Source organism: Sciurus vulgaris (assembly GCF_902686455.1).
Source record: "Sciurus vulgaris genome assembly, chromosome: 11".
NCBI classification, from domain to species: domain Eukaryota; kingdom Metazoa; phylum Chordata; class Mammalia; order Rodentia; family Sciuridae; genus Sciurus; species Sciurus vulgaris.
In genome coordinates, this window is record NC_136472.1 from 27,112,147 (window position 1) to 27,139,130 (window position 26,984).

The 26,984-nt window shown below is 45.3% G+C and overlaps 1 protein-coding gene across 10 annotated transcripts in view; it reads right to left on the reverse strand.

Annotated features, from left to right (window-relative positions):
* Nucleotides 1–3,261: 3,261 nt before the first annotated feature.
* Nucleotides 3,262–26,984, reverse strand: part of ATG13 (autophagy related 13) — a 48,247-nt gene continuing 24,524 nt past the window's right edge. For 3 of the 10 annotated variants that reach the window (XM_079105464.1, XM_079105462.1, XM_079105465.1), the window contains 17 exons: nucleotides 22,963–23,044; nucleotides 21,950–22,030; nucleotides 21,369–21,488; nucleotides 19,399–19,445; nucleotides 18,357–18,497; nucleotides 16,559–16,599; nucleotides 16,024–16,120; nucleotides 15,590–15,688; nucleotides 14,856–14,949; nucleotides 11,236–11,334; nucleotides 10,364–10,474; nucleotides 9,811–9,947; nucleotides 7,730–7,844; nucleotides 6,899–6,976; nucleotides 6,590–6,706; nucleotides 5,956–6,084; nucleotides 3,262–4,040 (listed from right to left, as the gene is read on the reverse strand). In XM_079105464.1, the coding sequence (XP_078961590.1) occupies nucleotides 3,963–4,040; nucleotides 5,956–6,084; nucleotides 6,590–6,706; nucleotides 6,899–6,976; nucleotides 7,730–7,844; nucleotides 9,811–9,947; nucleotides 10,364–10,474; nucleotides 11,236–11,334; nucleotides 14,856–14,949; nucleotides 15,590–15,688; nucleotides 16,024–16,120; nucleotides 16,559–16,599; nucleotides 18,357–18,497; nucleotides 19,399–19,445; nucleotides 21,369–21,488; nucleotides 21,950–22,030; nucleotides 22,963–23,031 (1,653 nt within the window). In that variant the 5' untranslated portion in view covers nucleotides 23,032–23,044 and the 3' untranslated portion in view covers nucleotides 3,262–3,962. The remainder of the gene's footprint in view (nucleotides 4,041–5,955; nucleotides 6,085–6,589; nucleotides 6,707–6,898; nucleotides 6,977–7,729; nucleotides 7,845–9,810; nucleotides 9,948–10,363; nucleotides 10,475–11,235; nucleotides 11,335–14,855; nucleotides 14,950–15,589; nucleotides 15,689–16,023; nucleotides 16,121–16,558; nucleotides 16,600–18,356; nucleotides 18,498–19,398; nucleotides 19,446–21,368; nucleotides 21,489–21,949; nucleotides 22,031–22,962; nucleotides 23,045–26,984) is intronic. The other 7 variants (XM_079105466.1, XM_079105468.1, XM_079105469.1 and 4 more) reach the window with 7 other exon arrangements.

Consider the following 26,984-nt stretch of genomic DNA (forward strand, 5'->3'; position numbering starts at 1 on the left):
ACTGAAATCGCCACCTCCTGACTACCTTTCTTCCCACTCCATCTTCAGCCTGGGAGGCTGGGCTGTTCTCCACCTGCCGCCTGGCCACGGAGTCTGTGGAAGATCTGGCTTCACTTCCCTCTCAGAGATTTGCCTGCTCTACAGATTAAGATGGTAAATGCAGGGCCTGGGGGTGTAGCTCAGCGTTTGAGTGCTGGAAAACAACATTTTTATGTGTTTTGCTACTCTTTTTTCAGTACTGGGGATTGAACCCCAGGGACACTTTACCACTCACTGAGCTACTTTCTCAGTCCTTTTTACTTTTTGTTGGAGACGGGGTCTTGCTAAGTTGCTGAAGCTGGCTGAAATTTGTAATCTGCCCAGCTGAAATTATAGGCCTGTACTATCACACCCTGCTGCCAATTTTTTTTTTTTTCAAGGTTTGTCATTGAGGGTAGGACAGAATTCCACTTAGCATAGTCATTAATGTCAAGCTCCAGGTGTTGCTGTGGGCTTGGCTGCTGCATCAGGAGGCCATGGTGGCCCAGCTGGGCCTGCCTTGTTCTCCTTTCTCACTTGCTAGGCAGAGCTGCAGGATGGGAAGAGGGTGAGGAGACACTGGCCTGAGCTCCAGGAAGGCGGTCCCATTGCACAACTGTGGCCTCTGTCCAGGTGCCTTGAGGCGGGAGACTCTGGCACTCTCCTCCTCGCAGGCTCTTTTCAGCTCCAAGCTGGTGACTGGAACATGGAGGCAGTGACCCAGGAAAGTAGAAGAGCGGAGTGAGAGACAGGGAGAGCTGTTTACTTGGGTTGGGCTCCTGGCAGGGCCTCTGCCGAGTTCCTAAGTGCCAGTTCACCAAGACGTTAGCAACAGCCGTCTTGGGGTGGAGTACGGGGAGATGTCTTAAAGGACTAGGACACAATTGCTGGTCATGGGACACTGGACATTTCACTTTCTGAAGATCCCAATTGAAGGGGGAGTCACAGGACAGCCTTTCCATTTCTGACCCAGGGGGTGGACAACTGCCCTGCCTGGTTCCATGGTCAGTGTCACCTGTAATTCAGTAACAGGGCTCCCTTACCAGCAGGAGTGAGCTGGCTGTATTCTTCTAAGTCCCAGGATTGCTCTGAATTTAGAATTTTTTTTATCACCACCCACCTTTGTTTTTGTCCTGAGGCATGACTTCAACCTGAAGGGGGAGAGGGTACAATCCAGACAGTAGCTGCCCAGTTCTGATCAGGCAGTTCTCTTGTATCTAGAAACATCTCTGCCTCTGGGGCTGGCTCTACCTTCAGCTCGCCTCCACTACCACTAATGGCACAAACCAGGAGGAAAGGGCTGGCTCTGCCAGGGTTGGCATGCCTATAGCTAAAGCCCCCAGACCCCTGCACACCTCTCCAGCTCTTCATGGCTTCTCAGAGAGCCAGTGTCCTTGCTGGAGTCATTTATGTGATCAGGGCATGAAAACAAACTTGCCGGGGCCCTCAGCTTCCTGCAGTCCACTCAGCCACAACACTCTCACTAGATCACTCCCTGCCCTGTCATCTTCTGGGAACACAGCAAGTACCCTCCAGCCAAGACCAGCTCCTGCAGGCCAAGTGGTGAATGTCATGCAAGGGGCATAAAGAGCTGATGGCAGTGGCCATCCTTTTGTGGAGACACTTTCTTACTGAACATTCAAATACACAACACTGTCACGGGAGAAGTGCGAGGAAGATGAGGCTCCAGAAATCTTCCTGACCAACCCAATACTGGACTTAAAGCAGCTCTGCCCTGTTCCAAAGCCTTTCTATCCGTCACAGGGCCACAGGGCCAGCTGATGACCAAGAGCTGCACAGAGGTGGGAGACAACTTGTACAACTGGAGGCTAAAGTACAGAAAAGATTTTATTGGAAATCTCTTGAGTACATGTCGAAGTATACCTCAGTTATTTCCAAACCAAGAAGGCTGGAGGAGAAAGGACCCTGCCACCTGGAGACGGGACTGGTCCCAGCCTGTGCCTGGGGTGCTGCAGGAGTTGGTGGTCAGGCCTCCTTCCTCCTATGATACAGGACTGAGGGGCAGGAGGTAGCCTTGCTGGTTGCTTGGCTCCTCCCAGACAGCTCAGTCAGGGATTAGCCTCCCTGGTTTCCCCAAAGATGGGGCCCTGGAGAAAGGCTGCTGCCTGGAGAGTCCACAATTAGGAAGTCAGGACCTTTCCATGCTAGGCAAAGAGGGCAGCAGCTGAGATGGGGCATCAGTAACTTACCAGAGGCCATCCCCCTTGTCCATGCTGGGCCTTGGGGGAAAATCTGATTGGTTCAGTGGGCCAAGGATGTGCCCTGGCCCAAAGACAGGACAGCCAATTGGCCAGCACTGCTGGGAGTATTTCTTAATGGCAGCAGAATCATGCATAGGGGCAGGGTCCTCCCGCCCCCAAGAGCCCACTCTGGTGCCCAGAGATCAGCCTTGTAGATGGGAACAGTGTCACATGCAGTTTACTAACAAGCAGTTGAGAACCATCTGCACCAAAGAACAGCTGCTGCCAAGGTGTACCCCAGGGGACAGGAGGAACAGGGCAGGCTGGTTCTCCTAGGCCAGGCCACTAGTCAGGCTGGGGACAGATGGCTAGGCACTTGACTTAACTCAAGTAACACCTGAAGGATTAAACCAATCATCCACCCAGCTTTGGTTTCTGAACAGGGAACCAATCCAGCTTGTAAACCCAGGGCAGTGTAGAGACCCTGGGATTAAAGGGAGGTGGTGGTCAAGCCAAAGCAGGAGGAGGAAAAGCTCCATAGTCCAGCCCTGAGGATCAGGAACAGGTACCCCAATAGTAGGGAGCACACACAATGCCCCTGGGCACTATGTGTGGCATAACTCTGGGGAGTCGTCACAGTTAGCACCCAAGACTCTACAGACGCTGCGAGACTGGAGCTCCCACCAGGAACACACAGGGGTGCAAGGGAAAGCCTACTGTCAGTTCAAACGCTGGAGGTCACTTGCCCTTGGCCAGCCCCATTCTTAGATCCCACCTTACACATAATGGGAAGGAAGATGGGCTGAGTAACCCGGATTCTGAGGAACCTCCACAGGAGGAGGCCTCCATCTCAGGAATGGGCCACCCTCACCTTCCTCAAGGGAAACATCTAACTGCAAACATAACATATTTCCTCTATAAAATATCTGATTTCTCTGAAAGTAATAAATATTTACCATGTCCTATAACCAAGAAGCAGAAACAGGGGAGAGAGAAGAGAAGGCCCTTTGCTGTGATTCTCAATGACAGAATCCTAGGGGCATAGGATTTGTTTTTATTTTCCCTCTGTGGAGCATAGGCAGCCACCTGGGCTGCACAGCCCTCTGCTAAGGGCTGGCACAACCCTCCCAGTGAGGATGATGGGCCCAGAGCCCTCATCCTCACCAGTGGGCAGGCCTGTTGTATTGCCAAAAGTACAGGGGCACAGGGGCACAGGGGCAGGGTGAGAGGGGGACAGAGGAAGATGACCCCAGGAACTAGGAGACAGAGCAGGACCCTCCTTCCTCCTTCCAGCACTGTTTCCTTCCTCTTTCTGCCTCACAACAGTCTCTGGGCCAACAACTGGAATGTCAAGAGGTTGATGGTAAGGACAGACAGGCAGGGGGCCAGCTGCAGGGTAGACCCAGGCAGGAGGCTGGCAGCAGGAGGAACTGATGACACCCTGTGTGAAGCAGCTGGCAGGGGTGGGGTACGCAGATGGCCCAGCAGAGGCCCTTTGGTTACAAAGGTTCTTCCATCTCCTAAGGCAGAAGGCAAGTCCTCGCAGATGCAGTCACTGGGCCTAACTGCCACCATGGAGTCTCCAGGAGGTCCAAGAGCAAGGATTTCTGGGTCCCCAAGGAGGGACCACCTTCCCCTCCAGCTGGCTGGGAGCAGCATGAGGGATGGGAGCAGCTGAGGAATGGGAGGCTCTCTGTCCTCTGGGACCACAGGAAAGGGATGCTGCTGGTACTGGAGGACACTTTACTGCAGGGTTTCTACAAAGGCATCAAATTCCCGGACGTTCTTCTCATGCACAGCCAGCTTCTCTGGTAACGAGTCCTGTTCAGGAAGAAGAGCCGCTTACTTGGCAGGCTTGGAAGGCTGCCAGCCCCACCATCAGAGAGGAGGAAGGGAGTGAGACAGAGACAGAGACAAAGCGCTCAGCTGAGCAGTGCTGTGCTGGGCAAGCAGAGAGCAGAGCAGCCGAGTGAGCACTGGGCAGGGGAAGGGACACGTCCAACAGGGCTCTGTGCGGGCTGCGGGGCTGCAAAACAGCCAGAGGAATCCGAGAGGGCTGCACACTCAGTGAGAGAGAAAGGGGGACTGTGCTGAGAACAGGATGGCACAGAAATTAAACGGGAACTATCCTTGGTACTGCAGAGGAGCCCCAGAATAAAACAGCAAGTTTAGAGTTCTATGAATTCAGCCAGGTTTATGAAAAGGTTTCAGCCCCGCTGCACTGCCAGGGACACCTAAGGTCTGGGGGAGGCCTGGGCATCTGCCTCTTCACAACAACAAGGGGCGGAGAGGGACAATAAAAGAGAGAAGCAGAAAAACAGAACTGTGACCAATGGAACCTCCCTACAGAACCAACTATTAATATAATAGCAGTCTCAGCAACTTAGTGAAGCCCTAAGCAACTTAGTGAGACCCTGTCTCAAAAGTTTAAAAAAGTGCTGGGGATGTATCTCAGAGGTAAAGCACTCTGGGTTCAATCTCGTGTGTGTGTGTGTGTAAATATATATGGAGAGAGAGACACACACACACACACACACACACACACACAGACCTGGCTTGACCGGGGCTCAGCCTCCTTTGGTGGGGTTAAGCACAGGGTCTGGCAAGAGGTTGGAGACTCTCTTGACTCAAACCCAGAGAGAGGCCTGGACACCCTGACAATGAGGCAGATCTAGGGTAGCTGCCCAGGTGGAAGGAGGCCGGGAACCAGTTAGCACCCCTGGCCAGGGTCATGAGGAGAGCACTGGGACCCTGTTTCTTCTGAGCTCAGGTCAAAGGAGAGGCAGGGGAGAGGTGGTGGGAGGGTTAACTCAGGAGCCAGCTTGGCTTTGTCGGCTGTGTCACCATGGGGGCAGGTTAGTCAATCACAGTGCTGGCTTTCTCTTGTAAATTGGGATAAGAAGACCACCTAGGTCTTTAGGGCTGGTTGATTCATGTTGAAGTACTTAAAAAGGCCAGGCAGGGGTTTGTATGTTGCTCGGTGGTAGAGCACTTGCAAGCTCTAGGCCCTAGGTCCCATCCCTAGCACCATAAGAAAAAAAGAAAGCTTAGAAAGCCCCAGTAAATGTTCATAATAGTACTTATTAACCCAACTACTATGTAGAACTATAAAGCTCTAATAAAAAGATGATAACAATTATTATTATTATTCCTATACTGTTGTCACTGAGCATGGTTTTCTGTTTAATGCAGACTAAGGGCAGCTTAGTCTAGGGTCTTAGGGTCTCTAATTTCTATAGATAGAAGAGTCCCACCTCAGACCATAGGACCTTGACATCTAGTAGTGTAGGACACCCTAAATTTGTGGCTTGTACAGGGTACTTTTCTGCTCTTTAGAACCAGGAAACAGGAAATGCCCTAAGCAGAGATGTGGCAATTATGGTCAGAGGACAGCTATGGGAGGAAAGGAGCTCTCTGAGGAAAGGGCAAGAACACTGACCCCTGGGACTGCCACGTGCCTCTGCCTGGCCACTGCAGAGCTGAACGGAAGGGCTGTTGGTGCAGCCTGGTGGGAGACAGCAGGCATGGGGCGGATGTGAGGAAGCAATGCTGAGAACATCAGAGAAAGGGAGCTAAGGTCAAGCAAAGTCAGGATGACAGCTGCTGGGTGCCATGCAAATCGCACATGACCAAACCAGTCTAAAAAGAAGAATTTTCTAGGCCTGTGGCTCAGGGATGACCATGAATGAGGACGGAAGGCCAGAGGATGAGCTGTGGGAAGGAGGAGTTCTCATACCAAGTCTTCAGCCATGGACTGTGCCCCAATATCTATGGAGAGGCTGCTCAGCTGAGGGGGATTCTGAAATTCACGATAGAAGGTCCCCAAGTCCATCGGAAGAATGTCATCTTTAGAAAAAGCCGGTTTCTTTAAAAATAAGACAATCGGTTTAGCTTGCCTTGGGCCACAAAAGAAAATCAGAGGAAATTTACCCTCCCAGAAATTATCAAAGAAAGGTTCTTCAGGCTCATCTTAGGGAGCAAACTGTCTACGCCTTACTCTTCTAGGCTACTGACTCCTAATCCTGGTGACAATCCTCCTCTCAGATAAGGTATGTCCTTTTCCTGCACACTCCTTTCTTAAGCAAAGGGTCATCCATTCAGACATGAGCCAGACCTGAGTTGACACCACTGGAAAAACCCTCATTTAGAGCTGAATTTCATTATGAATTCCAACCAAAGACTTGGAACAAAACAGCTCGCTATTCATGGGCCTCTAACATCTCCCAAGGCAGGGTGTCGGGGCACCCCCGTCCCATGGATCTGTCACTAGCAGCCTATCTCATCCCTGTGGGGGAACCGTGTTCAACAGATTGCTTCTGGGTTTATTTTCCCTGGGACAGCAAAGGTCAGGGGAGGTGATGGCAACTTACAAAGTCAATCATAACGAAGTCATCGTGCGCATTGCCACTGCTGCCCCCGCTGGAGCCCTCTGAGTGCAGGCTGCCATGGAGAGGAGATGCGGGTTCTGGGGAGTCTGGAGGATTCACCTGGGGTGGAATGAAGCAGAGTCAGGACTGATCCCGTGAACTGGATGCACGTCACTCCTAACGTCTGAGGAGCTGGTAAGGAAGTTAATGCTAGCTACAAATTCATCTGCCTGCGGGGGAAGTGGTGACTGTGGCCCCTGAGGGATGACTACTGCAACGTCTACTGGAAGCTGGTGTCACTGGCGGGCTCACCATAGGATCAGTATCCTCCAGCTCCAAATTCTTCGGAGCAAACATGGCAAAGGGTATGTCCAAACTTGTCAGAGTCACCTAAAGAAACAGGAGAAAAGCATTCATTCGTGTCCCTCCCCTAGCTCCTGGGCTTCCTTCCTTACAGGCTGCCAGAGCCCAGAGGCCCAGCAAGTCTGCACACCTAGGCTGCCCACACTGCTCTCCCAGGTTCCTTGTCCTCCATCACATGTGCCCACAGTGTAAACAAAGGCTGGGTTCCCAAGGACCCTGGGAATTCAGCTGTGGAAGCCTGAGCCACGGAACCACGGGAACAAAATGCTCTGCTCCCCCCCGCCCCCAAGGAGGAACTTCCTATTTCATGTGAAGTCTGAGGTAACAGCACAGTGCTGTGTCTGGGAACTAAGTGGTATCTTGTCTTTCTCTTGTGAGAGGCTTAAAAGCCTCAACAGGTGAGTGTGTAGGCGGGGGAGTGTGTGTGTGTGTGTGTATTTTTTTTTGGTACTGAGGGTTGAATCCAGGGGCACTTTACCACTGAGCTCTTTTATTTTTTAAGACAGGGTCTTGCTAAGTTGCAGAGGCTGGCCTCCAATTTGTGATCCTCCTGCCTCAGACTTCCAATCTGCTGAGATTACAGGCATGTGCCAACATGCCCAGCTAGAACAATAAGTAACGTTTTCCGGGAAAGGGGTTTCAAGCTGTCAATCCTCCACCCAGAAAAACTTATATACACACACACTTTTGCAAACAATTTAAGTAGTTCCACAAACACTGCCCACAGGGCCTCACTCTAAGGACTCAGACATTCTCACAGTGGCCGTGGCAGAAGATCACCTGGTTGATGGGTTTGTTGACAAAAGCCCCCACTTTCCGGACAAAGATGGTCTCCAGGACATCATGTGGGGAGGCCCGTCCCTCACTGCTGTTGGACACAGTTTCAGTATCCTCACTAGAGAAGAAAATAAAATTGGTGCTCATTCTCAAACTATAGCATAATGAGATAATTCCCCTGAGCCCACCCTCTTGGGGGGTTGTAGCCTGGGCATGGGTTGGTCCCTCAGCCTATTCATGTGAGACACAACACTATGTGTCTGGCCACTGCCATTGTCCCCCTCCCTCATGATCTACACTTCCTGAAAAACTAAAATTTAAACATAATGGAGTAAAGCTTACATAAAATTTAATCTGAAATCCCAATGACAAACATCAGTTACCCTGCACATAGCCACCATCAATTCAGGCAAGCAACTCTCATAAACAACTGTGATTTTACTAATAATCTATTACACAGCCAGAACCCAAATTTTAGCTTCTCTTCATTTTTTACATATTTTTTAAAATCTAAAAATACCTAAAACTCCATAGTTTACAGCACAATGTTAACTGAAGCCTTGTCTCACAAGGGGCACTGCCCACAGGAGTCCCACATTTGGGGCATGAGCCAGCCAGAGCTTTCGCCACTCTTGATGGCCTAGGTGGGCTTTCCTGTGCTTTCCACGTATCTGTCCCTCTCCCCGCTCTCAATCATCCCTCCATTCCGAAAAGTCTTTGAACACACTCAGTTCAACTGCTCTTGCTGCTCCCACCCCAACAGCCCTCTGGACTGACGCTGGGTCCTGGATTACAGGGGGACTCTAAGCAGTAGCAGGGGACCTAGACAGTGGCTGCCAGCCCAATGCTCACAGCCTTCTGACGGACCAGGGACAAGAAAGGTCTTCTGGTCAAAAATGGGGTCTCAAGGAAGGCAGGAGGACAGTGACAGGTGGCCTCTGAACCCCAGGGACTGGCCCTGTGGAAGGCTTCTGAGCTCTGAGGACCTGCACCCAACAGCTCCCACAGGCTCCTCAGTCTATAGGTGCTCCTGGGCATGTCCTAGGGGCTGAGGCCCAGGAAACCAGAGTGTAAGGTGACTAGCAGACCTTCCCCCATTATCCCACAGGAGGAAAAAAAGTGTAAGAAAAAAAATGTAACTTTGAAAAGTCAGGAAGGGAGTAAATTATTTTTTCTGACAAATGTCACAAAAAATAATCTTCCCAAACAATGCCCCTTCCACTGTGGGAATGAAGACAAATATACCAGGAATTTCAATGAAAAAGTTCACAACGGATGTGGTGGGACAATGCAGTCCCATTGTCTCCGGGGCCTTCCAAACCAAGGGCAGGCGGGTGGGGCAGCTCCCAGTGTAGCTTCCCAGGGAGTCTGAGGGTGATGGGGAAGCAGCCTGTGCCCAGGTGTGCGATGGGCTAAGTGACTGGGGCCAATCCCTTCATCGTGACGTTCTCTGTCATCACCTTTTCTTTGCTCAGTGCTGGGTATGGAACCCAGGCCTCACACATGCTAGCTAGGCAGGCGCTCTGCCACTGAGCCACACCCCAGCCCTCTCCTCCTTATAAAGGAGGGAATGTGGTATTTGTGCACTTCCTACCTAATCCTGTCATCATTATTTGAATTTCATTGAATGTGTCATTTTGGTAATCAGAAAAGACAAAAGATTTCTTTTTTTAAATGAAGAAAAACAGGTGTTTTCAAGGATCTCCAGGAGGCGCTAACACAGCAGAAAATGATCGACCCACTACGATGGCAGATGCGCCACGGTGCCATGATGGCAGGTGTGTGGCTGGCACCCTGTTGTGTCCATAGCAAACACCGTCCCATGCCAAAGGAATGAATGCTGGGGTGAGAACCACACCTGACCACCTCTTTAAAGGAGGAGGGTGACAAGAGCTCCTGCTATTTCCAGTCTCTTTGTCAGCCCTGGCCAGTCTCCTCACATACCAGATTTAATCCGAGATTCTTACCAGGGAAATTCACGGATTTCCATTTGGGGCACAAACGCCATGCCCAAGTCTGTATGTATCAGGGTGTGCAGACCCTTGACTGGCCTTAGCAGTAGCAGAGCCATGATGGGGACTCACCTGCTGGAAGGTGTGGCAGCACAGTGGGCCATGTCAGCAGGAGTGTGGGTCGCCAGTCTCTCCTGGTCAGCCTGGGCACCATGGGCTGGCTGGTTGGGAGCAAGGGGCACCCCACCTTCCTTCCCAGGAACCATCAGCTTTGGGGAAAAATGGAAAGATACAGTGAACCTTCGCAGTGTCAGGCACGAGTGAACAGCACACCCTAGCTGGATGGTGTCTGCTTCGGGCTTCCCCATCACCAGTGCTGTCACCAGACAGACAGTCTCCCAGGATCTTTATCCCTCCTGGGACTTGGCTACTGAATGACATGCATGGTAATCACTACAGAGAAAAAAGGAGAGAGAGGGGGAAGAAATCCTGGGAAAGTCGTCTTTCTTTTCTGAAGTCTAAGAGGCTCCCTCCTCTTGGAGAGTCCTTCCAGTTCTCCAAAGTTACCAAAGAGCTCTGCTTCCAAACCCTTAGTACAATGCTTTCACTGTAAAAGCTTCTTTACTGCCCCAGGGGAGGGGAGGCAGCCCTGGAAAGCCCATGGTCCACCCATCTTTCAAGATACCTGGTGAGGGTGCGGAGCATTTAAGCCAGCAGCGAACACTACTGGATAAGCCAGGTCAGCTGATCCAAGGCCCAGGACAGCAGGCTGATAGGAAAGGCGAGAGCTTGAGAGCTGAGCAAGAGAAAAACAGACGGGCAGAGGAAAGGCAGGAAAAACAGGTATCCTAGAGAGCGAGGAAGGACGGAGCTCAGCAGAGGGAAGGAATGGGTCCCAGCCCACAGGCACAGGCGCTACAGGCCTGGTGCAGTGGGGGTTAAGGACGAGACAGGCGTTTTTAGACTTTTTGGATATGAAAATTCAGAGACTTGTTTATACTGGGATTGGGATCCCTGCTCTGGAGGTCCTGAAGACCTCAAATGGGCTCCTGGCTCCTCCTTTTCCAGGTAACTGCTTCTGTCCCAGCTCGGCACATCTGTGGGTTGCAACCCAGAGCAGAACTTGCAGCCAAAGGCATCAGTTTTTCCAAAGTCACTATATTCTCTCCTTTGTCCTTCAGGTCCCTTTGAAACAGAAGGCCATCTTCTCTAATCACACCCTCCGTTACCCCTGGGTATGGGAAAATTCCTATTTATGTTGAAAAAAAAAAAAAAAAAAAAAACAAAAAACAAACCAGTCTTGAATTGTTTATTTGGAATTTGATATAAATAACTCCATGTATTTTTCACACAACGGAAGGAGGCGGGACAAATGAAAATCCCTATTTTGGGCTGCTGGGCTGTGGCTGTGTCCTGTTAAAATCAATTACCAAGACTCCAAAGAATCCCACAGAACACTTGGGGATGTTTAAGGAACTATACACTGTACTTTATTTGCACTTTTTAAATAGAAAGAAGCCATCTGGTCATAACCCCTTCTTCCCATGATGAACTCACTTGATGGGAAAAGGCCAGTCCTGCCATGGGGACCCTCAGAGTATCCGTCACCACAGGAGTAGGGGTCTGAAAATGTGCCTTTGTGACAGTAAACACACACTGTGCACAGACACACACAGAGACAGGAGAAACGAGAAGAAAAAAGAAAAGGGACTTGAGAAAGAAGTGAAAGCACCTCCGGGAGGGGCAGCAGTGAGCGGCTGGAGGGTCAGTGGGGCTCAGGACTGCTGGAGGGAGAATGCTGCACGCAGCCTTCCCAAAGGGACAACCGCAGGATCCGAGAGAACGAGAGAACGTTTCCCCAGGGTGCATCCTGCATGCCTGTCTCCCTGACGAGCAGCTGGAATGAAGCTGACTCAGACAGAGAAACCTGAACCCAGCATTAGTCTGTGTTAGTCAGAGAAAGGTGGGAGGAAGGAGAGAGCGATCCTACAGGAAGGGCTGAGCGGTGCAAAGGGAGCAGAAGGGGGGGGGGCGTGTAAGGTCACACTGCAAGACTTTTTCAAGGAAAAAGACCACAGTCTTTAGGAACGGGTTCAAACAGCAGACATTTGTTGGCCAGAATTTTTTTTTTCCCCCAGTACTGGGGAGTGAACCCAGAGCAACCACTGAGTTACACCCTGACCTTTTTATTTTGAGACAGGTTATTGTTAAGTTGTTTAGGCTGGCCTCCAACTTGAAATCCTCCTGCCTCAGCCTCCCAAGTTGCTGGGATTAAGGCATGCATCACCACACCTGGATGGGTGGCTAGGACTTCAAAAACCTCAGGGGTATACTTTCCTATGTTGTCCTGGGGAAAATGAGCATGTGTACAGAAGTGTGTGTGTGTGTGTGTGTGTGTGCATGTACACACGTGCACGCATGTAGTCCCTGACAGTGTGGGACAACTTGATAGAGTAAAAGGTTAGGCCCTCTCAAAACTCTTTATGATTTCAAAGCCACTTAGGGGTATGATGATTACGTGGGGTCTTGCTGCTCTATCTTTAAATCTGTCCAATTAGGTAATTGATGCTTAGAATGGGATGGAGGACTTTAGGACACAGTAGCAGGTTCTGAATCACAATTATTTAATGCCTAATGTCCATGCCCAGGTAACACAATGATCTTTATTTTATTAGAAAAGCAAACATCACATTAACATGTATTTATTGGACTCAAGCGGAAGCTCCAGTAAGTTTTTAAACAATGTAAATTCCTGTGTTAAACCAAAGATGGATGGATGGATGGATTCACTCATTCATTCATTCATTCATTCATTCATTCATTCATTCATTCATTCATGGTACCAGGGATTAAACCAGGGGCACTTAACCACTGAGCTACATCCCCAGACATTTTATTTTTTTGGTACCAGGGACTGAACCTAAAGAGGCTTTGCCACTGAACTCCTTTTTATTTTTTATTGAGACAGGGTCTCACTGAGTTCCTTAGGGCCTCGCTAAATTGCTAAGGCTGGCCCCAAACTTTTGATCCTCCTACCTCAGCCTCCTGTGTCTCTGGGATTACAGGTATGCACCATGGCACCCAGCAGGAATTTAATATCAACAGGAATAAGAAAAATTGACAGTAACTGATTTTTTTTTTTCTCTACCATCCATTTAAAATAAATATTTCTGCACCACACTGTACCAACTTTGATTAGAGGTACTCTGGAATCACCTAAGAAGTGCACACTGTTGACAATATCATGACAAGACACCATCAACTTCAAATATCATTAAAAAGACAGCTTTGGGCTAGAGTTGTGGCTCAGTGGTAGAGCTCTTGCCTAGAATGTATGAGGCACTGAATTCTCAGCACTGCATATAAACAAATAAATAAATAAGGTCCATTGACAACTAAAAAAATATTAAAAGAAGAAGCCTCTCTTTACAAAGGTCAACAAACATTTATGCAAACATCAAGTGTAGAAACTGCTTAATACCTGTTTAACTTTAGGGATCACAATTCTACTGGATCTAAGAAACTGATGTGTTATGCCCAGAATCACCATCTCTCATGTCTCCCAACTCATAACTTTATTGTTGATGAATCTGTCACTTATAAACCAAATTAAGACTGTTTAATGTGACTTATCCATATTATTGTCAGCTAAAAAAAAAAAACTACTCCCAGGTGGACCTGGTGGCGTATCCCAGTGGCTCACGAAGCTGAGGCAGGAGGATCACAAGTTTGAAGCCAGCCTTAGCAATGTAGCAAGGCTGCAAGCAACCTAGTGACTGGGGCTGGGGATGTGACTCAGTGGTTAAGCACGCTGGGTTCAATCCCTGGTATCAAAAAAATAAAAAAGTAAAAAATAAATCTACTCCCATGAATACCCTGGTAAGAAAGTGTATGTTTCTCTGTGTCAGTTTTGCTCGTCAGTAAGCATACCATAAGCCACCCACGGCCAGAATAATGCTGACAGTTATGCCCCACATATACTTGTAGGAAAGGAATCAGTCCTACATTCCAAACCAAACTATCTAGGCAACTTTAGAATACAAATCTTTTTATTTTCTGGTGCTGGGGATTGGATCCATGACTTCCTGAAAGCTAAGCACATGCTTTACCACTGAGCTACACCTCCAGCCCAAGAACAAGAACCTCTGTCAGAAAAAAAAAAAAAAAAAAAAATCCATGGATTTTGCAGTGTCATTCACAGACATTAACTCATGTTTCTGAAACAGCGGAGAACCACAACTTTAATCCAGTACCTCCCAAACAACACAGTATGGGAGAGTTTTTTACATTTCCATAATTAAAATAATACAGAAAACAAAAGCTTATGGAGCACTAATTAATGTAGCACTACTAAATCAGATGGTGAATGGGGATAATCTGGGACTAAAGGAAGGTAGAAATGGGTAGGGCTAAAAGAAACTAGCTAAGTCAGAGAGGAAGAGGATCATGGAGATGACGGGCAGGGAGTGCGGGGAGCTGGGGGCAATAAGCAGGAAGGAGCTGGGGTGGAAGAAATGTGCCCCTAAAATTCAGTCCACTGGTAAAATCCACTCTCTGGCCCATGTCGTCTCAGCCCTGCACAACTGAGGACGTGCTTCCGCAGGGGAAGCTGACAACATCGTTTCAAGCCAGTGTTTCACTGAAACTGGGTTTGTCACTGAAGACTGACTCCAGTGGAAAATTTAATGGTTAGAATGTTTGGGAGAAGAATACAAACAGGCAGCAGCTATCTGTCAGGTATTAGGAAAAGCTCCATGACTGCTTTCTTACTGGCATTTTATAGTAAATAATTATTGGACTCCTACATTATTAGAAAACAAGTATACCACTTAAAAAGAACAGTACCTACTAAATTCACAAGTGTAGAGTATCTCTGTGGTGTCGTAATGCATTTGGGATTTAGTGACTGATTTTCTAGGGAATTTGAAGCCCTCACCAGGAAGGTAAAGGTCAAATGTAATACTGTGGGTTAAGAATGGTTACAGGTGAGAAACACTGCAGTATTATCTGTTGCATAACATGGTTACTCCTCAAAATAACCCCCTTGAAACAGTCGCCACCGACACCAAAAGGGACTGTAAATTTGAATACCATTCCATTAGGTGTGTGGGTGTGGGTACACACACACACACTACCACGTAGCTCTCCCCACCAGCCCAGAACCTGTTTCCTCCTACCTGGGATGGAGGAGAGGTGGAAAAAGAGGTCGTACACACTTCTTGAGAGTCTTCCACTGATGGATATGTCACTCCAGCATCCTCCCCAGCAGTTCTAAAGTGAGGGGAGAAGAGAGAATGAACTTCATGGTGATGGCAGTCAATGTCAGAAAGTAGAGAAAGAGTAGTTAAATTAGGATGGGAGTTGTGACAAGAATTGTTTCAGGTAGAGTTCATAATGCCAGACGATGACATGAAAATACTTTCATTAGTCCAGGATATTCCATGAATTACTGACACTTTTTTTTTTTTTCTTTTTTCAGTACTGGGGATCAAACTTAGGGCCTGGCTCATGCTAGGCAAGTGCTCTACCACTGAGTCACATCTCCAGCCCTTTTTATTTTATTTTGAGACTAAGGGTCTCATTAAGTTGCCCAGGCTGGCCTGGAACTTGCAATCCTCCTGCCTCAGCCTCCTGAGTAGCTGGGATTACACGTGTGCAACCACCACACCCAACAAATGAATGGAACTCTTGCATTTTCCAAGAAATCTGCTACATATGGAGAAATGTTATACCATTACCATCAAGATCCGAAATGTCCAATACTTTTCTGAGACATTCTACGTATCCCAAGTCATGATGTACCTAACAGGCAACAGCAGAAAGGGAAACTAGCTCCTCAATGTCTGTCCAGGAGGTAAGTGGCTGCTTTGGCCTAGCTGCAGTTTAGGAAAGCACCTTTCACATTCCTCACCTGTAATTGCAGGGGTGCATGGGAGAGGAGCTGGAATAGGGACGGTCCACAAAGTGATCAATGATAATCCCCATGATAGGTGGGGTCCTCTCAAATTGCCTGTAATGCAATATGCAAATTGCAGTATTTGTTAGAATGTCTTCCCAGCCCCCTTGAAGTCCGCAGAGGGCCCCTCACTTCCTATCTATTGGTTGGCACTGGCCTTAAGTATTGCAATCTCTAAATATAAACCACAACCTCTATGTTCTGGACAAGCTGAGTCTGGACATTCAAATTCTCCAATTTGACAACTTTTTCTCTTGATTTTATTCCTCTGAAGGGATGGTTTTAGCAACAGCAAAGCTGACTTGTAGACTTAGTCTTGCAGTTTGGGGAAAGGTAGGAGCTTCAGCCTCCCTGGGATGGTTCTTTTGGATTCTGAGGCTCCTCCTCACCTGGTGGACATGAATGCCAAGTTAATTCTGTAAGCACAAGAAAGAGTGATGGTGCCCACAGGGGTGCCCACTGTCCCAACACGAACTGTCTGGAAGCCTAGAAGAGAGAAAAGATTAGCTTTTATCCAGAGAAGGCTGACAGTCCCTAACCTGTTTCCCTAATCACTCAGTCTGTTACACGGTCTCTGGCATTATTCACTTAACACCTCGGGTACAGCAACCTCAATCTCTTATGTGTCTGTGTGTGTGTCTTTATTACCCCTTTCAATTTATCCAATTTTGACCCAATATTGGCAAAGGAAAGAGCAGTCTATTTCCAGATAAAACTACCTTCAAAGAGTTCCTGGAGCTTCTGGAAATATTATTAGGTCCTCCCTAGCAGCTACTCGGACCACTTACTGCCTTCCCATCTTTTCCTTACTTGTATGACATGTATGGCAATGAAGGGCCATGCATTACAACAGGTAGCAACCAAGCCCATCTCTGAAGTTAGAAGCACTCTTAACACTACACGTTTTCTGACCATGATACACACCTTCTCCTAAGCCATTCAGCTGAACTTCCCCAAAATATATCCTGTAGGGAAGAAAGAAAAAGAAATGTTACCTGATTCTTTATTCTCAGGACCTCTATGGCCCAAAAGGCAGGAAACTAAATAAACAAAACAAGTTCTTCTTTCTTTATTTGTGTGAACACCTCACGAGGGAGCACTGACACCAACCAACCACTTTAATCAAGCCACAGGCACAGAGATGTATATGAGATTGCTGCTTAAGAACTGAGGAAAATAATATTTAAGTAGAAACTGCTATTTATGTTTTTTCTCTATATCCCTGAGCTGTGTTTTAAAAGTATACCTCCTGGGAAATAAAGACTATGTAAATAGAGATTTGGTACTGCTATAAGAAGGTCCTAGGTTTTGATGAGTAGCTTTCAATTATAGGCCACTCTACTTGCTTGTCATGAATCATTTCAAAGTAAATGGGTTAAGACCATAGAACATCTTTTCTACCATGGAACAATTAACTAGGTAAGACTATTCTGAAAAATTAAAAATATAAGAATTATTGTGTTGGGGGTGAATCTCAGTGGTAAAGCGCTTGCTTATCATGTATGAGGCCCTGGGTTCCATCCCCAGTACCACCCAAGGTGGGGGGGAATCATCTTAGGCTAGGTACAGTGGTACATAATTATAATCCCAGCTCCTCAGGAGGCTGAGGCAGGAGGATCAGCCTGGGCAACTTGGCAAGACCCTGTCACAAAATTTAAAAATTGAAATAAAAAGGCAGGGGAGGTAGCTCAATGATAAAGCAAGTGCAAGGTCCTGGGTTCAATCCAGCACCACAAAGACAACAAACGAAACAAAAAACCCTCCTTGCTCCCTCCATCCTATTATATGAATACTAAAAATCAGCTCTATGTATGTAGTCTGAAGGCTAAAACCAACAGCTTAACACTAACATAAAGGAAAGAATCTTGGATGATTCAGGAGCTCTGGCTTTCCCTGTTTTGCTCACATATTTCTATATAGCCTCAAATTCTCCATTCTAGTCCATTTGACAAACTGAGCATGGATCTCATGCTGCCCCAGCTTCTGTGTCTAGTCAGCTGTTGTATGTCCATCTGCAATGATTATTCTCCCTCACTTCTACAAGCTGAAATTCTCTGCCTCACAGTTCACCTCGAATGCCAGCTTCCTCCACAAGGCCTTATCCCCTTTCTCCCCTCAATATCAATTTTTCTCTTCCCCTGTGTTTCTCCCAGTTTTTCTCTAATACTGCAATGCAGTTTTCAAATACTGGTTTTTATTATAATTATATACATATCAAACTTTCCCCATTCAAGTAGAAACATGAGTGCAGGACCGAGATATTGTTATACCATGCTCCCAGCACAACGCCTGGACTAAATGGCACTCAATGCATTATGGAGGCGAAATCCTGCAAGGAGAATACTGTTGACCACAGCATTATTCCCACAGACAACTAGTTTGAACGGTTCAGTTGAATTAGCAGCTTGTTAGACCAAATGTCTGAAGTCAGCTCTGGAATCCAGAAGGCTGTGGCATCTTCCCAGGATAGCCTAGACTGTTTTTCAGTCTTAAACTCCTTTTCCAGCTTTGAGACAAAATGATGACTATGCAGAAACAAAAGGACAGTGAACCTGGTGTTTCTGGAATATGGAGGTTCAGAAGGGAGGCTGAAAAGTGATCACACAGAACCTATACTATCAATAATCCAACCAACCACCTTCTAGAACAAAATCACAGAATACTAGTATCGGACGATAAGCACTATGATGAGGCGTATGAACAGATCAGGATGACAGCTTACCTGTACAAGATGACATATTCATGCCCTTGTTTTCGGGAGAGTCTGTAGGCTGGTGTCACCCTAGTTATAGCAAGAAGGGACTTCAGCAGCAGTGACAGTCTGTTGTACACTGTGTAGGAAACTTTGATTTCTTTATCGCACCTGAGGAGCACACAGACACTCACTAAAATGCTGGAACTGTGCCAGTTCGTTATTAAAACATGCTCTGAACTAGAGCTGTGATTAGAGTTCTTGGTAGGCAGACTGTCTAAGTCAGCCAGGTTTACTTTCTTTGGTATCAGACACAGCATAAGAGCACCAAAAAATACTTTATATGTTTTTTCTTAGTTTGGAAGTGATTATCTTTCTAAGAAATAAAGCAGCACACTTGAGCTGCCTAACTCTATAAAAGAAATATGAAGAAAAGTCAGTCTGGCACTAAAATTTGGGACCATAACTTGGAAACTGAACTGCCATTAAAAATGGTAATAATAATGCCCATGCCACCCATATACTTATCACTGAGATTTTTCTTTTGATGGGTTGATAATATTTCCTCAAGACTTTCTATATACTATTCTTGAAAACTGAAGCCTCAGGCAGGAGGTAAACCGATCTGCCTTGAAAAAAGAAATCGGGCGAAGGAAGATAACGTGCATTTCCAATCCATGACCAACTCAGTGTGTGAAAGGAGCAGTGCAGGGATATCTTACTGGATGATTGCCACACAGAAATAGACAAAACAGAGTAGTCATGTTCCACGAGCTCACGAGGGATTTAATCAGAGAACTTGCTGTACTCTGGGAAAACAAAAAATCCTTTTCAGCTTCTCTGCTGCTCCATTCTCTGTGGTGTGTGAGTCTCTCTGAACTGACACTCTCTCTGAAGGTCATCTCCGTGCTTAGGCTGGAAGCCAAGCATGAAGCAAATCGTAGCAAAGACCCATTGGCTCTGCTAAGTGGTCAGAATGGGCTCCGTGCCTCTGAAAACAAAGGCCTGCTTTCACATGATGTCATCTGCTTTATCCTCAGCTATCGACCAAGGACTGTGACAGTGTGCTTACTTTTCATTCATTTCAAGACACCAAATTTCCAGCTCCATGGAATCTCCCTGTGGATGGGACAATTGAAAAACATTTCAGTTTTTTAAAAAATTATTTCATTTTTATATCATAAAGCACTACATAGCCCAATAAAAATATTGAATGTAGACAGAAGCAAAAAGGAAAATAAAAACAAATGTCAATCCATTTAACCACTTTTCCAAAAAGTTGGATCACACTTATATACAATATTTTTTTAAAAGTTTGTCATTGTTGAACATAATAACTTTATTTTTATTTATTTTTATGTGGTGCTGAAGATAGAACCCAGTGCCTCACACGTGCTAGGCAAGCGCTCTACCACTGAGCCACACCCCAGCCCTGTACATACTATTTTCTCACTTGTTTTTGTTTTGTTCTGTTTTTTGGGGGTACTGAGGATTAAACTCAGTATCAGTCCTGAGCTACATTCCCAGTCCTATTTATTTTTTTTGTTTTGAGGCAGGGTCTTACTAAACTACTGAGGCTGGTTTCAAACTTGCCATCATCCTGCCTCAGTCTCTTGAATTGCTGGGATTATAGGAGAGTGCTACCACACCCAGCTAAGACTTTTGATATATTTCCAAATTGCCCTTCAGAAAAACTGACACCCAGCGGTGTTGATACACACCTGTAGTCCCAGCAACTAGGGAGGCTGAGGCAAGAGGATCATAAGTTTGAGGCCAGCCTCAGCAAGTTAATGAAGCCCTAAATAACTTAGCAAGACCCTATCTCAAAATAAAAATAGAAAGGGCTAAGAATGTGACTTAATAGTTAAGTGACCCTGGGTTCAACCCTGGTACCAAAAAGAAAAAAAAGAAAAAAAATTCTCAGAGCTGGGGATACAGCCCAGTGTTAGAATATTTGACTGCCATACCTAAGGCCCTGGGTTCAGACCCCAGTAACCACAAGGGAAAAAAAAAATCTTGAAAGCTTACTACATGCATAATCTCGAGAACATAAGTGATTATTTATTTATATCTTGCCTTATTTCATAAAAATCTCAAAAACATAAGGAAACATGAGTGGAATAGCTACTGATCAAGAGTAAAAGTGGTTGGAACATGTGTTGACTACCTATTTCATGTTAGGGGAAGCAGTTGTCGGTGTTCCTGAGGGTGGGGTTAAGTAATCTGGCAAAAGTTATTCAGCTGGGATCTGAACTTGGCTCTGAAAAACTCCAAACTCCATTTGCCTTTTATTATATCATAAAGCTTCACAACCTACTGGTGGAAATAGATTAATAAACATGCTAGAACAGCCTGGCAAGGTGGCACATTCCTATAATTCCAGCAACAAGGAAGGCTGAGACAGGAGGATCACAAGTTGGAGGCTACTTGGCAAGGCCCTATCTCAAATTAAAAAACAAAAAGCACTGGGGCTGTGGCTAGTGGTAGAGCACTTGCCTCACATGCACAAGGCCCTGGGTTGGATCCCCAGCACTATCAAACAAAACAAACCCTCCAAAAAACCCATGAAAACTATATTTGACTCAATCCTAAAATGGATTAGGGTGAACAAAGGCAATTTTAAAAACTCACAATATAGCAAATTACACTCTGGAGCCAAATATAAAAGAAGTACCACAGGAAGTCTAAGGAGAACAATTACCTCTCCCCCTAAAAGGGAGATTTTCTAGATCATGTCAGTTGAAGGATGAGTAGAAACATCCTATGAGAAGGCAAAGAGCCTGCTCCACATTGCTGGAATAATAAGTCCAAAAACCATGACCCTGGGACTGAGGGTGTAGTTCCGTGGTAGAGCGCTGGGTCAGTCTATGTGAGACTCTGGGCTCTGTGTTCAGCATTGCGAAGAAACGACTCCCCAGCAAGGCCCCTCCCCAAAATGATAAGTTCAGAGAGGGAAGGGAGGAATAAGTTGAGGATGAGTTGGAACCAGAGGCTGGAGACCCTTGTGTGCCATGTGAAGACACATCCCGGCCGCTGCCTTACCTCGGAAGTCTTGAGTGAGATCTCCACGCACATAGACCGTCCCACAGCGGGCAGCTGCCCTGCCAGTGCCTTCTTGGCCTCATGTGTAACCTCCGGGATGTCTTTGATTGCTAAGTTGAACTGGAAAACAAAAGGGACTGTTGTGTGAAGCACTCTAGAGGAACATTACAGGAAAACAAAGCAGTGTGCCGGGTCATGCAGGTTTGCCTGGGCTGATTTAGGGAGACACTTGTGTGCTTCTCCCTTCCCCAAAAGGCACAGCGGGCATCAAAGCCCCAGATCTCAGGTTGAAAAGTCTAGTTACCTATTACAAGGACTAGGTAACAAGGCATTATTTTTGTCTTCTAAGGAGTAAGCCTTTTATCTCTGACAGCAGAAAGTCAAGAACAAAATAAATTAAGGACTAATTTCAATAAGGAATATACTTTCCAGGTGAATAGATCAAACGGAACTAGATATTTTAATGTTATGGTTTAGTAATACTGTAAACTGCATGTCTTATTGCTCCACTTGAGAACTTTACATTCATTCCTTCTGACAAAAAACACACTACAGATTCCCACAAAGAACAGAAATGTTACCCAATCTGAGCCTGTGGGGGAAGAAGATGAACGAGTGCAAATCTTTTCACCGAGTCGAGCCTGGACAATCACTTGGACCGTCTGAAAAGAAAAACAAAAAAATGAAAAATCTTAAACAGATTTGGTTCCTTATCAGGGTTAAAACCCTACCAATGCACAGTTAAAGAGATGCCTACTCATCATCAATTAATAACTATAGTTCAGGAAAGGATAGAATCCTAACAAGCAGAAATAAAAATACACACAAACACACACAAAAACAATATTGTAAACATTCCTGAGGAAAGAGTGTCAACCAATAAGAGGCATTAGAGGCTATGTATACAGTCACGTGGCGGAAGAAGTGCTGTGTGGGAGCTATGACGTTTGTGAATAAGTCCAACTTGGGGTTTAAATATTCACGATCCCAAACTTATGTCATCATAGATTTAAAACAAGAATTCCACAATTATTCATATCACTTGGCCCATATGGCCTAACTCTTCTGTATAATTTTACATCCAGAATCGACAGCATGGATTTTTCTGGCATGGCAAGTATTGAGAGAAAGGGGTGATGCAGGTGGAAGTAATTTTTGGATTTAGGAAAATACAGCATTCAAAATTCATTTCTAATTCTCTATTTACCAAGATCAATAAATAAAGTTGGATATTCTGGTATTAGTGAAGCTTAGGGAAAGATGCCCCAAATGCTGCCCATTCCAGTTCAGCCTTTGTTCCCATCCCAAGGGAACATACTGTGCCAATAACCTGGCATAACAGTTTGACATTTCTTCAAACGGCGTCACAAAAAAAATTTTTTGAACAAGTAGCTGTGGAAAATTGGAAGCTACTTTTTAGTTACACCCCCAATACCACCCCCATACTTCACAGTTTGGTTTACAACAGACAGAAGTATCCCTTAAAATGGGCAAGCTGCAAGCTGTTATGCCACATTTCTAAAGAGGGTTCTCTAAAGGGAGGAGCATGAAGTTATTTCTAACAGTTCTCAGTTCCAGAGTATGGACGTATTACCTTGAGGGCAAAAAACTTAATGAACTTGTCCAGGTCCTTTCTGTCCTGGGAATTGAGGTCAGTTTCCATTGCCTATAGGAATCTGTAACAGAAAAAAAACAAAAACAAAAACAAAAAAAGAAGTGATGAGAACGTGACCAATACCATGAAAAAGGGACTGTTAAATCAAAGCACACAGACATGACAGTCGACTATCTGTACAACGGTCATGTGGAATTGGGAGGGGAAATTCTCCTTTAACTAAGATCCAAAGCAGATATATTAAGATGCTGTATCTTGAGAAAATACACTCTACACAAAGAACTGTACTGAGGACATAAATGAATGATTCTGGAAATTTAAGTCTTAAACATAACTTTTCTAAAATGCTTTATTACTCAAAGAGTATTCATAACTAAGTTGTTTGTTTGGTAGCACTGGGTATCAAACCCAGGATCTCATGCGTGCTTTGCAAATGCTCTACCACTGAACTCCACCCCTGGTCCTTGGTATAATTTATTTTTATTGTGAAACAGGGTGTCACTCTGCTGCCGGGGGTGGCCTAGAATTTGTAATACCCTTGCTTCAGCTTCCTGAGTAGCTGGGATTCCAGGTGTGCACTCCCCACCCACCTCTGGTTTAGACTAAGTTTTAATGAGATAAAAACTATTCTAAAGCAACACGAAATGAGTTAAATTTACTTTACTTTAGAAGGTCATTAAATCAATCTACTTTTAGGGGGTAACAGACCCCTCTGAGAATCTAATGACCAGAAAACCCCTTATTCCAGAAAATGCACATATGGGAATACTTACAGATAATTTCAAGGGGATTCGTGGATTTCAGGAAGCACATTATAAACACCCCCCTGGTTACAAAGGTTTGGCATGAGGTAGTTATAGAAAGAAGGCATTTAGGGAAAGAGGAGCATGAACAGAAGAGGTCAAAGTAACAGAGGGCCAAATGGGTATAGATATACTAAGTATTGCAATTTCCCAAAGACTGCAAGTGACTGGGGAAGTAATACAGCTGTTGGTGCCACACCAGAATCTTGAATGTGATGCTGGAGTCTGGTCTACATCTAGTGGGCTAGAGATGAATCCCACTCAAGGCTTGTGAGAGGCGTGGTCATCTCATCAGAACAGCACTGTAGAAAGGTAGGTCCTGAGCAATAGTTCAGGACGGTGGTCAAGGTTAAAATTCTAGCACAAGCAAGCTTTGGAAATAGTACAGATAGGAGTGATTTTTAAAGGAAGAGCCGATAGGATTTCAAGGACTGCAAAAAGGGTACATGGGATACCTGGGTTTTATTTTTTATTTTTTAATACCTTTATTTTATTCACTTATTTATATGTGATCCTGTGAATCAAACCCAGTGCCTCATACATTCTAGGCAAGTGCTCTACCACTGAGCCACAACTGCAGCCTGGTGCCAGGGTTGAAAGGAGAGAAACCTGAAAGTGAGTTAATTAGGTTGCATTTAACAACAGAATAGGAAAGTCAGAGCAGGAGCAGGATTGAAGGAAAGGCGTAAACAAAAGGAGAGCAATCCAACAGGAAACAAAAAGCAATGTACCCGGGGCTGGGGCTGGGACAAGCAGTGCAGTGCTTGCCTTGCACGTGTGAGGCACTAGGTTTCGTCCTCAGCACTATATAATAAATAAATAAATAAATAAATAAATAAATACAATAAAGGGATTGTATCCATCTACAACTAAAAATATTTTTTAAAAAAGTAATTATTACAGTACAACTTACATGTAGTAAGTTGCAAAAAATGCACAAATGCACAAATCTTGGATGGACAACTTAATATCTTTTAAAAACAGCTTTGGTTGTAGATGGACACACTACCTATTTTATTTTTATGTGGTGCCGAGGATGGAACCCAGTGGCTCCCACGTGCTAGGCAAGCGCTCTACCACTGAGCCACAACCCCAGCCCTTAACACGTATCTTTGTGTTACTCCCACAAAACCACAATCCAGATCAAGTTATAGGACATTTCAGATAGTCCAGAAGGCTTCCTTGCACGCACCCTCCACCTCAGTTAATAAAGTCAACAAAAGGGAATCATTACTCTGACCTTTATACCATAAGCTAATTTTATTTTAAAAAGTTTTTCTCCCTTGCAGTGCTGGGGATTGAACTCCAGGCCCTGCTTGTAATGGGCAAGCATCCTATTGAGCCACATTCCCATCACTGTTTTAAATTTCTTATAATCAAATAGTATCAAGTGTCTCGTGTATTTGCTTTTACTCAATATTATGTCCAAAAGACCCATCTGTATTGCTGCATAGAGCAGTACTTTATTCTTTTTAGTTGCTATGTAATACTTTATATCATAAATACAGCAGAAATTTTAAGATAAATTCTACTAGGGCTAGGGGGTCCAGCTCAGTGGTAGAGTACATACTCAGCAAGCAAGAGAACCTAGATTCAATCCCCAGAAAAAAATAAAAGAAATTGGAGCCGGGTATGGTGGTACATGCCAGTATTCCTAATGACACGGGAGGATAGGGAACAGATTCACTAAATTGCTGAGGCTAGCTTGGATTTGGAAAGATCACAAGTTCCAAGCTAGTCTCAGCAATTTAGAGAGCCCCTCGGCAACTTAGCGAGAACCTGTATCAAAGTAAAAAACAAAAAGTACTGGGGATGTAGATCAGTGGTAATGAGCCCCAGGGGTTCAATCCCTGGAACCAAAATAAAATAAATGAATAAATAATTTCTACTCTTGATAAACATTTGGAGTGTTTCCTATTTTTAGTTATTTTATTCTTGTGTGTGTCTAAACACTCATTGTTATCAGAGGTTAAGCCAAGAGTGTTAATGCTGGACCACAGAAAGTATCTATATTTAGTTTTTTGTTTTGTTTTGCCTGGTGGTACTGATGATCTAAATCCAGGACCTTGCACATGCTAAGCAAGTGCTCTACTACTGAGCTACATTCCCAGCCACTGTATGTTCAGTATTAATAGACATTGCCAAACACTTATGGGGCATCTATACAAATTTAATTCATGCCAGAAGTGTATGACGGTTCCATGTGTTTCAAATCACCACCACCACTCAGTACTGCTAAATTTTACATTTTAGTCATTGTAACAAGGATATAGTACTAGCCCATCTAATCTGCATTTCCCTAATTAGTGAGACCCTGTCTCAAAATATTAGCATTTTTTCACATGCTGATTAGCTGTTTGGATACCATTCTTTGTGAAGGGATTAGTTCAAGCTTTTTGTCCATTTTACATTGGATTTCTTTTTCTTACTGGAATTTCAAAAATATATTCTAGATATAAGTATTTTGTTGGATATGTATCTTCCCACAGATGTGGCTTGCCATTGTTATGGAATCTGATGGTTGGTCTGCTTCTGATGAATACACAAGCATACAAAAGCTGGACTAGAAATGTAAGAACTCAGTCCACATGTGCAGCAACCAGCACATGAAACCAGCCTAATTAACTCCAGTTCGTAGGCCACAAGGCAACCTACTATCTGCAGTAACCAATCAAGAAATCAGATTATCTCTCACAATCAATCTAGAAGTCAAATAATCGCCACTATTACAATTGACCCAAAATAGCCAGGACTACATTAATACCTAATTTCTGTTCCATTTCCAATTTAGGGCTAAGTAGAGACAGCCAAATGTGCACCCCTAACCAGTGACATAGGACGTTATTTTTAGTAGAGCCCCTTGCAGCTTCCCCACGCCAACAGCCTTCAGCAGGGCATATCTGAAGCCTTCCCTCTTTTCCACTATGAACCTTTCCTGTTCCTCTGTCTACCTGTGAGTGTCTGCCAAATACAAGTGATGGCAGGTGATTCTCCTGCTCTGAATGGCCTTTGCCTATTCTCATCTGGGTGGTCCTTGTTTATTTCCACAATAAAAATAGCTTTACTGAAGTAAGACTAAAGTAATACTAAAAATGTACAATTTGTGTCACATATGTATGTAACTTTAAAATCACCACAAACAAAACAGTGAACAAACTCATCATTCCCCCAAAGGTACCTCAGGCCCCTCTGGAGTTC